At 44.3% G+C, this 15,585-nt stretch overlaps 1 protein-coding gene across 3 annotated transcripts; it reads left to right on the top strand.

Moving 5' to 3' along the window:
- Window positions 1-2,335: 2,335 nt before the first annotated feature.
- LOC133915845 (uncharacterized) lies at window positions 2,336-14,931 on the top strand. 3 transcript variants are annotated; one of them, XM_062359199.1, is made up of 6 exons: window positions 2,336-3,054; window positions 3,556-3,632; window positions 3,933-3,981; window positions 4,294-4,420; window positions 7,802-7,961; window positions 14,367-14,931. In XM_062359199.1, the coding sequence occupies exons 1-6, from the start codon at window positions 2,667-2,669 to the stop codon at window positions 14,718-14,720; spliced, it is 1,155 nt and encodes a 384-aa protein (XP_062215183.1). In that variant the 5' UTR covers window positions 2,336-2,666; the 3' UTR covers window positions 14,721-14,931. The 3 variants fall into 3 exon arrangements, with proteins under 3 accessions (XP_062215183.1, XP_062215182.1, XP_062215184.1); XM_062359198.1 differs by having other exon boundaries at window positions 7,799-7,961; window positions 14,367-14,928; XM_062359200.1 differs by having other exon boundaries at window positions 4,318-4,420; window positions 7,799-7,961; window positions 14,367-14,926.
- Window positions 14,932-15,585: the final 654 nt, after the last annotated feature.

Raw genomic sequence — 15,585 nt, 5'->3', positions numbered from 1 at the left:
CATGATGTACTGCATGTTATATCGGTACATACCTTATATACCTTATGGCGGTTATGAAACCTATCATATCATATCGGATGAAGGACAAGTGTATGATGATGATCTATCTTCAAGATATGTTGTATTTTCAGTAAATCTTTAATTATGAAATCCTCATCATACATATTTGTAATTATGTGACCTTGAGTGCTTACGAGTTTGATTGCACATAAAGCCCATCAACTATGTCATCACTACTACAAAATTGGCCATATATGCTAGGCTATCACTGCCGGTTCCTAATGAGCCAGCAATGATGGTGCTTTAATGCCGGTTCATATGCCTCACGAGAAAAATCAGCTAATATGAAATAGTAACAAGGGGAATCATTGCTGGCTGATAAATTGAGCCAACAGTGATGCCCTTTGCTGCCAGTTTATAGTACCAACCGGTAGTGAAGGGGTGGCCGGACTCGAATTTCTATTCCAATCGATTTTTTCTCGCAAAATCTCACGTCTGCCCCCCCCCCCCTCTCTCTCTTATCACTCACGTTCGGCTGCCTTATTGTCCCCACCGGTCACATCTGGCTCTCTTTTATCCTCTCCCACCGGCCTTGCAATCCAATCCAAGGAGTCCACACCGGCCTCGACGCCATCTGCGAGCGCCTCAAGCCCAGCCTCTGCATGGAGTTCACCTACATCATCCGCGAGGGGAACCCCATCGATGAGATGCTCCTCATCATCCGGGATCGCCTCGAGAGCTCCACCACCGACGGCGGTCGCATGGGGTTCTTCAACTGGGGCCTGCTCAAGGAAGGGGACTTCTACGGCGAGAAGCTGCTCACGTGGGCGCTCGACCCCCAGGCCGGTGCCAACTTCCCACTCTTCACGCACACCGTTAGGGCCATCTCTGAGGTCGAGGCCTTCATTCTCCACGCCGAGGAGCTAAAGTTCGTCACTGGCCAGTTCCGGCTGCACAGCATGCAGCTGCAACAGACGGCAGTGGGCGACCGAGCAGCTGTGATTGTTTTTCTTGATTTTTGTGATTACCAAATGTGTGTGGGTGAGAACGTTTGTGATTGTGATTGTTCTGTGAATTTGTGATTTTCAGTGATTTCCAATGATTTTTGTGAATGTTCTGTGAATTTGTGAATGTTCTGTGATTGTCTCTGAGCAATACAGCGAGGTCCGGTGGCGACAGTGGCGAGCACAACGAGGTCCGGTGGCGGCACGGCAGATGGATTTATTTTCTTTTTATTTTTCTGTGCTGGAAAAAGGCTTCACTACCGGTCCAAAAACACCGGCAGTGATGACATCTTAGGCTTCACTGCCCGTTACGTACTGCCGGCTGAAAAATCGGCACTATAGCTGGTTTACCAGCCATCAGTGATGAACTATTCCGTTGTAGTGCATTTCAATCCCTCTACAAATCGGATCAACAGGAAGCCTGTTATTAGGCCCTTTTAGGATGGTATTTGCGCTTTTTTTTTCTTTTTAAGAAAAAGAGTGGGCGACGCAGGAGGTACATAAAGACTCTAGCTAATTAGCACCACTACTAGTTAAAAATTTGAAGTAGTGAAGATATTAACTCTAGACATTTATGATTAATTTTGCGCATTTTAATGTTGGAAATTGCATGGGACTACGTGGAATTAGATTTTTAGTTTGGAACAGGTCACTTAGTAGTATTTAGGTAGGACCGAGTCGATCACACACGCACCGCACCATAGTGTTAGGTAGTATAGGTAACCTAAGAGTTTAATTACATCCAAGGGTTCTAAAAGCCGCTGGTAGCTAACTAGCTGATAAATCAAAATCATTATGCCGATGTTTTTAAACCTAGCTGAAATTTGTATGATTTGACTCCCCCTCTAGTCGAACTTCTTTTACACCAAAATTCTTGAGTACGTTCTTGTTTATACCCCAAATTAAAACTTGAGATCTGCCAAAAAGGGTGGAAATTTCGAAATGTTGGAAATTCAGAAAGCCATTTTACTGAAATATATATGTTGGATAATTTTCAACTGACACCCTTTAGTTTTGTTGCAAGGTACTTTCAACCCATTCTGGGAGCTAGCTAGTATATATAGGTAATTGAAACATTGCGCCCACATCACGCTCTTTGCCACTTGTGATTTTAGAGGTACGACACAATATTGCCATTCATGATTTCGGGACTTTTACCTTTTAACAAGATACAACGCCCAAAGAAATACCGTGTTATGTGACCTGACCAAATGCATGGTGATGAAGGAATATGCTAAAGCCAGTACATACAATATAAACGACACATTCACTCAGAGAGGTGTACATATCATATCATGTCAAGTCAGTTTGCAGTCCATGCATCACATCGATCGGTTTGGACCATGTCTCAGTGCTACGCTACAACCCTTCAAAATGGCGTGGTGCCTTCTCCACGCATTTGATCTCTCTCTGTGTCCCTCTCTCCTCTCTCTCTCCGCCAACCTCGCTGATATAATTATTGTACCATAACATTACCAAACTTCACTCCTCTCTCTAGGCATCTACGCCCCCTCCTAATATAACCCACAAGCACAAACCCCTATACAAGAACCATACGTCATATGCCACTCATGACCTAATCACAAAGATCCCCTTCTCGCTCCATTTTCCAACAAGAAGAAGCTCAACTCTGCTGTTAATTTAGAATTGCAGCAACGTGCAATGGCAACTAGTGTCACTGCCCCCAATCTGTCGCTCCACATCAGCCCTTCTTCGCCGCCCGACGCTGGGAGCAGCGTTGGCGGTGAGGGGTACCCCGAAACAGGGTTCTTTGCCAAGCCAAAGCTGAGCCTTGGACTTGAGATGGCGGCGGCAATGGCGCAGCAGGTTGGCAACTGCGACATCCAGCAGCAGCGGCTGCACCAACCTAGCCAGATCCAGAGGTTCAAGAAAAGCTCAGTTGGCAGCCCGGCGTTATCCGGAGGCGCAACGAGATCTGCGAATAGTAGTGGCGGTGGAAAAAGGAGTTCCAGGGCGCCGAGGATGCGGTGGACGACGGCTCTTCATGCGCACTTCATCCACGCCGTGGAGCTCCTCGGCGGCCATGAGAGTACGTCCGTGCGCGTCCTTACATACATCTTGCCATCATGTTTAATTCATTTTTCCGTCGATCGATTGTGCTTCTTTCGGTTTGTGCTTATTCATAATCACATGAGCTAATTTTCTAGCTCATATCGACAATTCAACTTTGGAGTGTGACACCAATTTTTCAAAATTCATTTAGGTTGGTAATAATCTTGTAGTTCAATCTCTACACCTAAATGTTTCAATTCATGACTTGTTTGGAACCTTCTGTGGCTCCTAACTGATTCATTTCCTTACTTAATTGATTCATAACTTAAAGCAAACTTTTCAGCTCTCGATATATATAGTCTATTTCTTTTTTGCTTAAAAAGTTCTTTTAGTGTGCCTCAAGAGTTCCTACAGACTGCTTGAGAAATTTCTCTTGATACAATTGTAGCTTATACATGACTAGTTTGTTCGATCCTGTAAGACTGTAAGTGACGTTTCATTTTTTGTTACAAATTAAGGAACTGTATCTTTTTTCTAGGAGCAACACCAAAGTCAGTGTTGGAGCTGATGAACGTGAAGGATCTCACACTGGCTCATGTTAAGAGCCATCTGCAGGTGCTCTCTCTCTCTCTCTCTCTCTCTCTCTCAATACTTGTATTTCTCATGATTCAAGAACCAAACAAAAGATAGCATTGTTTGATGATCTCTTGATCAGCCCCTTCACCCTATTCTTCTTGGTATTGTTTTGAGCTGTCGCCAAGTACTTGTTTCATTAATCCGATTCATTTAACTAATATATATCAATTTCAACTAACTTAATTAGCACGTTGCAAGAGTAAATTAACCAAATGGCAGCACAAAGCCTAGTCTAATCTTCCCTTTCTTTGCTTTTCTTCGTTGCTTTACTTGATGCAGATGTATAGAACAGTGAAGGGCACGGCGGCAGACAGATCATGCGCTGCAGGTAAAACATTACCCACATGTTAGCTACAACAGTAGTTTGCTTCGCTCCAGAAACACTTATCTTTCTCTTTCTCTGATCGAAGTTATATTCAGTAAGGTCATATCACATAATGCTAGCTGAATTATTGGCGTGGGGTGTGTGTGGTTAATTTCCTGTCAGTCCCATAAAGCTAACACTGCCACTCCTTAAAAAAAAGGGTAGCAGTACCATATCTGGAATACTTACTGAATGGCTCCGTATGTTCATGCAGACACATTTATATGTATGTACATATATATAGATATATCCATTGTATATCTAAGTGATTATTAGACATGCATATATGGTGTGGTGCAGGCCATGTCCAGATGAGAGATATGGGTTTTCTGAGGAGAGGTAGTGAAGTGAATGGCTTTGACGTGTTTAACCACAGTACTTCCAATGCTACGGCCAATACTAGGTTTGTATACATCATCAACTTGCTGGTATTCCATATATATAATTGGGTCGAATAGTGCCCTCTATTTATTTGGTGTCTTGGTTATTGTGGCACTGCACAAGACTGCGCCCTTTGTCCATTTGGATGGTTTATATGGATATGTAATGCGCATGCACGCGCAACTATATTTTCCTTCAGAGAGGCATTATTAAGTTTTACGATGCATTATAATTAACATGGCCTCAACCCCAGATTCCCATCTCTCTATCTCTGCTATCTTTCTGCACTCACCACTCAATGAACTCAACCCCCTCACCATGTCAGCCATCTACGACTATGATGTGAGCAGCTAACGGTCATATGAGCATCGTTCAGGAGCATGCATCGCCCTTACACTGCTTCATCTTCCAAACTCCACATGTCACAAGAAACCAACGGTGTTTTCTTTTTGTTTGACATATCACACACCTCTAGGGAGCATTTGCTGAATAAAGAGATATCACACTTGTGAAAATCAAACTTAGAAAGACTACCAGATGGGTTTATGGAATTCCATATAGTTAATGTACAATATAAAACTCTCCATCTTGTGCAAGGTTTTTTTATTTTTCAAAGTCAATAAGATACTTGACCACACTTTGATTATTGTATGTTAGAAGAATACGAAAACCATGAGGGTTTTTTTTCTTCAAAATTTACCCTAGCATCTTTCACATATCCAAACAACATATATATTATACCAGTATCTTGGTCAAAAATAAGACAATTCATTTCACGCATTCGTGGTCGTCACTCTTTGTTGACTGGAGGGATCAGCATAATCCTCAAACCAAAGTTATGAGGCGCATATAATGAAGCCAATGATTTGATTTCCAATATATTAGTGAGGAAATTATATTACCAATGTGCTAACTATTCACGGACATATTTCACATGTACAAAAATGGTTCTGTAATAAATATTGGCATTTATTCGTCTAACATATTGAAGTAGTTTGAAGTACAATGCCGTAATATGCAGTTTATATCCAGTGTATATTAGTTAAAACTACCTTTTCTCCTTTTTTTATTAAATATTAACAATAGTATAAATGACTCTCTCCAGCCATAAAAACAAGTATATTTTTTTTACCATGACATGGTCCCTAAAGGATAACAATGATCACAAATTTCTACTGCAATCTGTTTGCTAAACCTAAAAAAATATGTGATGGATTGTCTTTTGAGACGGATACACTTCCATAATTTATGTATGGTTGACTGAAATATTCCGAAAGATATTTTTCTCAATTTGAATAGTTTGACTCCAGATAAACACAAAGTTTATTTTGACTATAGGGAGTATTAAATATTACTAACATTTTGGATGTGAAAAACATTATGAACATTTTTGAGTAATAATTGCAATTTCAATATGATTATTATTCAAACCTAAATGTTAATATGTAAAAAATAGAATCAAAGATATTAACGGTACAAAAAAAATAGAATTTTATGCCATCCTATATATTTATGAATAGATATCATTTATTAAAGAGTTGTGTGGTTAGGCCGTAGTGCTGACAAATATGTGACACTGAAAAGCTAAAATTTTCTCTCATTTTGTCCCAAAGGAAACAACAAACTTGGCTAAAAACACAATTTGTATGACGAGTATGTCAAATTGGTGTGGGTGGTACTTTGATTCTCCTTGAAGAATAAAAATATTTCTATGCTCGATAATAATTATATGAGTAAATTTTACAAGATACAACTATTTGTATGTTATAACGTAAAACTACAGCTTGCAAGATCTATTTTATAAAACTACAACTACTTATGTCCTTAGTCACACAAAACTACCACTTTTTGATCTGATCCCACCCGTCAGCTACATATTATTTATTTTTCTCATTATGCTGAAAATGTGTGACTGACGGGTGGGACCAAGCTAAGAAGTTATGGTTTTACGTTACTAAAAGTACAGGTAGTTATAGTTTTATACAATATAGGTCTCAAAAGTTATAGTTTTATGTTCTAAAGATACAAATAGTTATAGGTTTATGAAATTTACTCTAATCATATATAGTTGAGAGATGAACAATCATGCATGGAAAGCTTACAAGGCGCTAATTAAGTTGACAGTTCTGCATGTCTGATCGATGTACAGCCGTTGCATGTCCTTGGCTCGTGATTCCAAACTCCCACGCATGCAAAAGCTAGGTCCGATGAACGCACCCTTGGCATGCATGCCTGCTGTGCTCCAACTAATTGCTCCCTCTGGTGCGTGCACAGGCACAGATGCAGCAGAGGATAGAGCCACCGATCTATCACATAATAGCAATCAGGGGCGGCCATGCATGGGGGACACGTCTTAAAGGAAAAGTAAAGTCTAGGTAGCCAGCAATATTGCAAGAACTTTGTACTGCAGTCAGTAACGTAATGCTGCTACTGGCCAAGGAGATCATGATGGATGGCAAGACTTTCTTTCCTTCTCCTAACTTGCAGTGCAGTTGCAGCTCTGGTCTCTCTCATACACGAGACACAGAGAGAGAGAGAGAGAGGTCCCCATAACATTATTTGCAAGCTAGGTAACACGACTCAGTGGCTAGTAGTAGCAGTCCCTTGTGATCATTCATTGATTGTCATTCAGATCCATATCAATTGTCCCCCTATGCCCAGGGTCGTTTCACCGAGTGCTGGCCGGAATCTTGGCAAAAAACAAGTAGAAGAAGACAAGTGCATGCATGCAGTGCAGGGGCAGCTAGCTCAGCTAATCAGCCTCAGCTCCATCTATTGCCCTTGACTGAAAGCCTGCCCGCATGCAGTAGTACCACCCCTCGTTCAGCCCTAGCTAGCTTAAATACATGGTAGTGGCGAGCATGGACAAGCCAGCTTGCCAGCAGCATTTGCACTCAGGGCAGCGCAACACCACTGCATCTGCATGCAGTGCTGCTGAGTGCTCCTGGTAGCTCTTCCGATCTGCCCTCGTGAGAGATAGATACGCCTCTGCTGCCTCTACTGAGAGGAACCCAGCTAGATCCTCCTGTGGGCTCGACCTGCCCGTGCGCCAGATCGGATTTAATTCCTCTTGTGCGTATGCTTCTGCTGCGTTATTTGTTTCGTGTGTACCCTGATGATTTTAACTGTTTTGCTGCCTGTTGTTGTATTCACTGTGTATCTTCTCTGTATCCCCGTACCCTACCCTACCCCAGTCACGACTCACGAGACTCCAGTCCACGCACATATCTCTCTCTCTCTCTCTCTCTCTCACGGGAACTGTGTCGTCCTACTAGCTAGCTATACAGTCACCTTAATTATGTAGTTATCAAAAATCTGTGTGTCAAAGTTCACTTAAGTATTGGATGGCATGTGATTATGCACACTCAAGTTATTGATGTATATTTTTCATATGATGCAGAAGGCTGCCAGCAGGGTCGCAGGGGGAGCAGGAGGTTCCCAGCTGGTGCCTGCGGCCGCCGTTCGGACAGCAAAGTGGGCTGCCACTGCCACTGCCACTGCCGCTGCCTTGCCCCTACCTCATGTCTGCCCACCAAAACCAATACTTACTCACACAAAATCAGGTGATCACATATACATATATCTAGTACAACTCCTAAATCTAATCTCTGTGCTCAATACTTATAGAGTATAATGTTTCTGTTTCTGTCAGTCGAAGTTTAGTTCCGTGCAAAGTCTAAAAACCAATGCGTGGTCCATTAGATCACACGACCGATCGATTAAGGTTTTGGACGGACGAATATCGCCATAACTGATGGTTCCTGTTGCTGGTTCCTGTATGTCTCCGCACAGGATTGAAACTAACTGCGGTACGGGGATTGAATGAGTTTCTGCAGTCTGCTCTGACAGCAGGGTTAATTAGGGGACTAATAACATTATTCCCAGTGTTGGGGACAAACAGCATACCAACCTTTAATGTCGCTTCTGGTAGTACCCCTCCCGCTCTTAATTCCTCAGAGCTACTCACTCCAGGCAAAAAGAAGCGCAATCATATATATATGATGCACCCATGCGATCAGAATATTTTAACTTGAGTTTCACCCACGGCTCTGGTGGTTGCATATGAACCTAGATTTTATTGAAACAAGTTCCACGAGTCATAATCATAAAAGATTGCAACTTAAAAAAAGAAATACTTTATTCTAATAGAAATAGACACCATGAGAAGAAACTCTCGTAGTTGATGATTTAGATCTAAGAGAATTAAATACTCAATTGTCTATGCTTGTACGCGAATTTTATGTCTCTAGCAATGAGAAAAATGACTCTAACAAGGTGAAAAATTTCAGCATAAGCACAAAACGAGAATCACAATCGAAAACTGAAAAACTTACAAACTTGCAACAAACCAATAGAGAGAAACTAAAAGGAGGTGAATACTAGCATAGAAAGAAAAATAAACTTCATTACTTTCAAAGATCAACTCTATTTTAGGCAGATTATAATGACTTTTTTCTCACAAAGCTCTCACCTAATATATAGGCCAAGCACTTATTTTTCTCTCCTCTAAAATCCTACCATAAGGCTCTCATATGAATAGCTCAAGGGGCTCAAGTGGTTGGTTCAACCTCTCTTATAGCTCTATCCCTCTATTTATAGGCCTAGGTTCCTAGACCTCTAAGTTTTCTAGCTTTTTTCCAAAATACCTATATCTTGTAGTGCACTCTTACCTACCACCAAGGATATTTTGATTTATTTTCTCCTTCATCCATTGGACGGGCATAGTGTCTTCATGACTTAGCTTCGTCTCGATGCAAACTTTGAAATAATGCCATGTGCACTCCACCCTTCTACAGTTTTGAGACAAATCGCCTCACACGCTTCTCAAAGTGTGACTCATAGCTATTTGCTTTGACCCCGAGCAAGCATCCTGATGTCGACATGTGTACCTCGTCTTACGATCTTGATTACTGGCAAGTCTTTCCCGCTCCCGATCCCTCGGGCCGCCTTGTCACTTACACGGGCATCCCCTTCACTTGACTTTGTCAACACGTCATCTTCATCCTTCCTGCCAAGATTTGCTTGACTTCCATGTGCACATCTAGGACCAACTTTGACTTCGCCTGACCTCCTCGATTGTTTGGCACCAAGCATCCCGCTTGACCCCGATCATCTCGTCGTTAGTCGCCAAGTTACATATATCACCTGCACAACTTTAGACAAGCAGACCATCCGGTGTGTGCAACTTGTCAAACCGGTAAGTTTTGCAGCCTCTCTACACAAAATACTCCGGCATGTTCTTCGTCCCATCACTTGAACATCCGATAAATTCAACTTCTCCATACCACGGTTTTGCACCCTCTCTGCAAGAATTGCTCCGGTGATAACTCCGGCGTTCATACACAGCAACACCGGACCATCCGGCGAGCACTTGGCCCACTAGAGCTAATCTTACAGGCTCTCTGCATGAAATACTCTGACGTTCATATGTCTCCATCGCCGGATCATTCGATGTGTACTTGAACTATTGCTTCTGAGTTGTATTCCTCCGATGTGTACTTGGTCTGAACAATAGATCACCCGACACATTCATTTTTCACAGCACCAGATCATCCAACATGTACAATCTTCCTGTACTCAGAAGCAAGAAACATGACTCCAATTCTTCAGCGACTTTGGTTAGTTAAGATCAACATTTTAGTACACAAACACGCCTATGCAATCTCGAAAACAACAAACCAAATTAACACGCTTGTCAATCACTCATCACATATAAACTAAGGCTCATTTCAACTTAGTTTCTCAACTTTGCTTACAGAAGAGGCATCAATATTCATAGTGACATTTTCTTGTAACTAGAGGGGTGGTGATATTTGCAACGACACTTTCTTCTCACTAGCGAGAGGTAAGTACGTAGCACCATATAGCTACATGATATTTGCCTTGAGAGCTCTTGTTGGCTGGATGGACTCACCCAAGAGTGAACCCAATAGGATTTGGATCCTCGAATGTTAACAGAGCAAAGTGATGATTTGAGAACTCATCGCCCCGTGTTGCTCCTGAGGGGTGGCTCAGGCACGGCTGTAAGGATGGTGGCAGTGAGGCTTTCCCTCCACACGAATCGCCTCCATCGTGGCGTTTCTAGGTGCTCGCGGCGCGGTGGTGGTATCACCATTGTTCAAGCTTTCACTACCGCCCTTTGCTCATCGTCACCATCAACCATTCTGTTGTTGCCGATGGGAAGCTCTCCCTCCATGGTTGGCCTTCTATGGTGGGTCTCTATAGTGTTCCCCTCCATCCCCCTTCGTCTTTGATGCTGGTCCAGTGGGGCCGCCATGCTATGATGGCTCGGAGTGGCGCACATGTCGAGGGGTGGCTGCTTTTGCTGATCTGCCATGGGGATCTACCTACGGTTTGTCAATTCAGATGCGGGGGCCACGAGCGAAAGCCCTACTCTTCTTCTTGCTGATGAAGACAACGGCGACACCTAAGGCGCCACTCCCCTTCCTTGAGGCGTTGTCATGATGCCACTCCCACCTCCAGGTTGGGGACTCTCTGAGTGAAAGCTGAGCTCCGGGTGTTCAGTCAGACGATGGCGGTGTCTGTGGACATCATTCCCTCGTTGGAGGCTATTAGAGTGTATTTGGGAATCTCCAGATTGTGTAGATAGGATTTGTAATCTCATACTGCCATATGTATCAGGGTGGCTTCTTGCCGCCCCCCCCCATGTTTTTGTACCGCCCTCAAGGCTCAATGCAATCTACATACCACATTAACTAATCCTCATACTCTTTCATGGTATCACAAGTTTAGGTTTTGATCCTAGGCCATAAACCCTAGCCGTCGCCAGCTTTCACACTGTGTGCCCTCGGGGAGAATGATCTCCGTTGGGGGTAGGGTCGCTCGTACTTAGGGTTCGCACCGCTGATCATGTTGATCAGCCACCCTAGAGAGTCTTTTTTGATCCCTTGATCGGGTTTTTCTCCCTTGTTGGTCGTTGATCGATATTTCTCTTTGGTTTTTCCGATCCAAGATTGGTTTGCGTCACATGTCGCCCATCGATCTCTCACACCTCTACTCCACCCTCGTCACGACAACACCAGCTTCTCCACCTGCGTGCAACACGGCCGATAGCTCTTGATGACTCCATGCTGGTCTACAAAACCAAATCCGACCACCACTGCCTCCACATGTCTGGTTGCCACACATCTTCATTTGTCCATGATCATCGTGACTCGACAAGACTCGCGGCTCTGCCCATCTTTGTCCATTGCCATATCGCCCCAGATCAGTCATCGCGTCGGCCGTCCACACGCTAATGTTAGGCTCCATTGAACGATGCCCGCCTCCATCGCCCGTCATGCGCCTAGATCTAACGTGTCGTCTCCACGTGTCGTCTCCACGTGTCCTCAACCACTCCATGCGCTGGACCGATGTGCCTATCTCCACACATCATCGTTCAGCCACGCCTCCCCACTGCACCGCCTGACCACATGCATGGGCTATCACCAATGACATCACCCTATCTCCACGTGTCATTGTTCGGCCATGCCTCCCCGACCATGCGCACGAGCCGTAACTGACCACGTCACCCTGTCTCCACATGCCATTTTTCGGCCTCTACATCGCTCAACCACATGCTGGACCAACATGCTAGATCGTCACCACGCCCGACCAGCATGCCCTTGACCTCAGCCGTCTTCGACCACTGCCATCCTCAACCATGGCTAGGTGCGTGACACTCCAGAGGACACCCTCACGCGTCGCTACCCTGTCACTTCGTCCGGATGGTGTTCCATGCCATTTCATCATCGCCTCCACCTCTCAGGACGCTTCTGCCATGACCTCCTTGTGTGCCCTCGGTCTGATCAGCCGATAACTTGCGGTTCATCCTGGCCGATCACCAGCAGCCTCCGTCCTCCTTGTCCACAAGTACACATGTCTTCCTAAGCACTGGGGCTACCACTGTGTCACCCTTGGGGCACAGCACAGCCACCTATGGCCATGCCTCCTTAGCGCCGCTGCACCCTCCAAGGCATGGTCTAACCGAACAGAGGATCTCGTCGTCTCCCTTCATCGTTGTCCCATGCGCCATGACATTTTGATCAACCGACGCCTCCTCCTTAGTGAGTCATCAAATCTGTCGTTCCGCGCCCTTGGTCTTCACCATGTTGTTCGAGTGTTTTTTTGCTGGCTTCTTTGAGCACCGCCAACACGCTCTCAGGCACCTGCATCGCAGCTCCAAGCTGCTGGTTCCGCCTCTACCATATTCGTCCATCAAAACCTCATTACTAATGTCATAGTCTCCTCCTCGACCTCTTCATCTGCACCACATCTGTGGGTTGCATCGACACCTTCTCCTCCTCACCACTCTACGCATCGCAATTGTCAAGGCCTTCTTTACTGGTCGCTCAAACGCTAGCACATGGTTAGGCTCGCTACCTTCGTGCGCCTAGTACTGGCAACACCGGTTCGTGCCTTCGTCCATGACGTGTTATCGGGTCTTACAAACCTGGTGCATGCCTCATCCTCAATGGCCTTGATTGCATTGGCTTTGGCATCAACCTCTTCCTCAATGACTGCCTCATCCGTGTCACTGTCTTGTGCCCCTACGTCTGTCACCATAGCACCTCTTATGCCCATGGCTTCATCTGTGGCTCCCTCGACCACAACAACCATGACCATGGCTATCTCACGCATGCATCCTCAACCATGGCTACTCACCTCGCTCTCATGCACAAAAGGCTACCATCTGCATGAGCAACTCATCGGTTTCTCCAGTCAGAACATCTGCATCGCACTGTTTCAACTACGAGGGGATGTCATTCGTCTTCCTCTCCAGTCTCATCGTTTGCGATGCTCCCGCTGTGACTGCGGGGGGATGTTAGTGTATATTTATGAATCTCCAGATTTGGTAGTTAGGATTTGTAATCATGTACTACCATATGAATCGAGGAGGCTTCTTTCCCCCTAAGTCTATGTACTACATATATTCCGCCCTAGAGGCTCAATCCAGTCTACACAACACATTAACCAATCCTCATAATCTTTCAGAGGCATCACATTGGAGGTCCTTTCATGGGTTCGAGTGGTTGCAGGCTTGGGCACCAACGTGGATCTTGCGGCAACGGTTTCTACCACTCCGTACCTTCGGTACTTTGGACATTCTCTTTCATCGGGTTGTTTGCCTCATTGGTCTTGCTCTCTGTGTGGGGCTAGCCATGTAGTGGGGAAGTCAGAGCTGTTGCATCAGGGTGTGACGAAGCTTGGCAATGATGACATGGTGTTCGGTTTTCCCCCACGGCGAAGTTGGTGGTTTTGAGGCAGTAGTTGCGGATCACCGTAGGAAATCAGAGCTACAGTCATGCTTGACAACTATAACCTACGGCTATTTCCGTAAGTTGTAATGTCCAAATAGTCATTGGTGCACCCGGTTTCGGGCTTTTGTTCCGGAAAAGTTGTATTGGTTTTCAGGTCCAGTTTCTCTCATAAACTAGATCAATTCTCTTCTTCTAATATAAAATCGGTAGACCTTGTGCCGTTGTTTCGAAAGAAAATGTCAGTAGAGCAAAGTTAGAGGTGAAGAGTGTTTGTGACTTTGTGTGATTCTAAGCTGTCCGATCAGGGATGAGGGGTCCAGATATAACGCTACCTACGGTACAGTTGCTATAGTACCGAACAGACTACAATGTCTTAGATGAACGGTAAAATCACTAAAGTGACCTACTGCAGATCACTGTGATGCAAGACATACATATCAATATAGTTCGCGTGGCTTGCAACGGTAAAGTGAGAAGATCTGTGTCCCAACACAAATATACTTCTGAATTGCACGTGCAACATTAAGGTACAATGTAGTGATACCAGGGTCAAAATAGGTATCAAAAGTATTTAATCAATGATTCAGCTGGGGTTTCAGCTATAAGTGGTGTACTCGACATGTCTCTGCTCGGACTTCTAGATGATCATAATATATAGTTGCTGCATTGCGAAATAACAGCTTGTGCACGCATGCTTAATTTCTACAGGGACGGAGGAGAGGTGCACAGCAAGACGCTGACTATCATGGCATAGGGCAGGACAACGGACGGCGTCTGCCTGCAGGCCATGCTGAGACACTCTGGAGACCATCGTTCAGCGCAGGTGTTGCCAACTGCTGGTCATCGGCAGCGCCTTCGCCGTCCAACGGCAGCAGCAGCAGAGCAGTCGAGCAAGCATGGATGAGTAAGCAGCTGCAACTGCCATCAAGGGTACCGAATCTAGAGATAAGCCTGGGGAGGCAGGGGTGGCAACATAACCTGCAGGATCAGCAGCAGCAGCAGCAGCAGCGCAGCGTGGAGTCCACGGCGACCAAAGAGTTAACCCTTCTCAAATGTTTGTGAGGTTGATAACTGGCTAGTTTAATTAGTTAGATTATATATAATATCATCTAGAATTAATGAGGTATAATAAAATGATCGATTGACACTGGCTAGTTTTAATTCGCATGGTGTGGAGAGATAATTTGGCGCTAACTAATGAGAGCTTCTTGTGGGTCTTGTTTTGTCCATGTGACCTTCATTTTGCAGTACATGCTAACATGCATGTGATTCACTACCACACCGAAGTCAAGTGCAGCCTGTTCCTGAACCACTATACTCACGCGATTGTGATAATTTGAGAATTGCATGTGATAACCATTATCACAGTGATAATAGGATTATATATCATAGTCAGTTCTAGTAAACAACTAACTGTGATAATAGTACTATCACAGTTAGATCATAGCTAGAATCGACTACGATAATAGGATTATCACAATGGCTTTCTGCTTAAACTAACTCTTCTTTGGTTCATTTTCGCAATTGATTCAAGCATAAAACCGACTGTAATTTGTATAGACATCACAAAAATTTGAATTTTTGTCTAGCCTTAGGAATTACTAGCCACACCCTCTAAAACAAGCAGTAGCACATTACACAAACATCCACATATAGTCTCAAACATATCAAACATAGTAACAAAAGACATCACATAGTCATACATTCACAAGCATCTGACATGGACAGAAGACATCACAGTCACACAAGCATATCACAATGATCACAAGTTCCACAAAAGTCAAAAGAATAGCTTTCCTAGTTTATACGGTTGCTTGTTCTACGGTGTTCTCACACATTCCCACATGTGCCTAGCATGTGGGGTGCTTCTTCTTCTCAATATTCATATGGTGCAGATGTCCATCACATAGAAGAAAATAAAATTATT

Source organism: Phragmites australis, chromosome 4 (assembly GCF_958298935.1).
Source record: "Phragmites australis chromosome 4, lpPhrAust1.1, whole genome shotgun sequence".
NCBI lineage: Eukaryota > Viridiplantae > Streptophyta > Magnoliopsida > Poales > Poaceae > Phragmites > Phragmites australis.
This window is presented reverse-complemented; position numbering and strand designations above follow the sequence as displayed.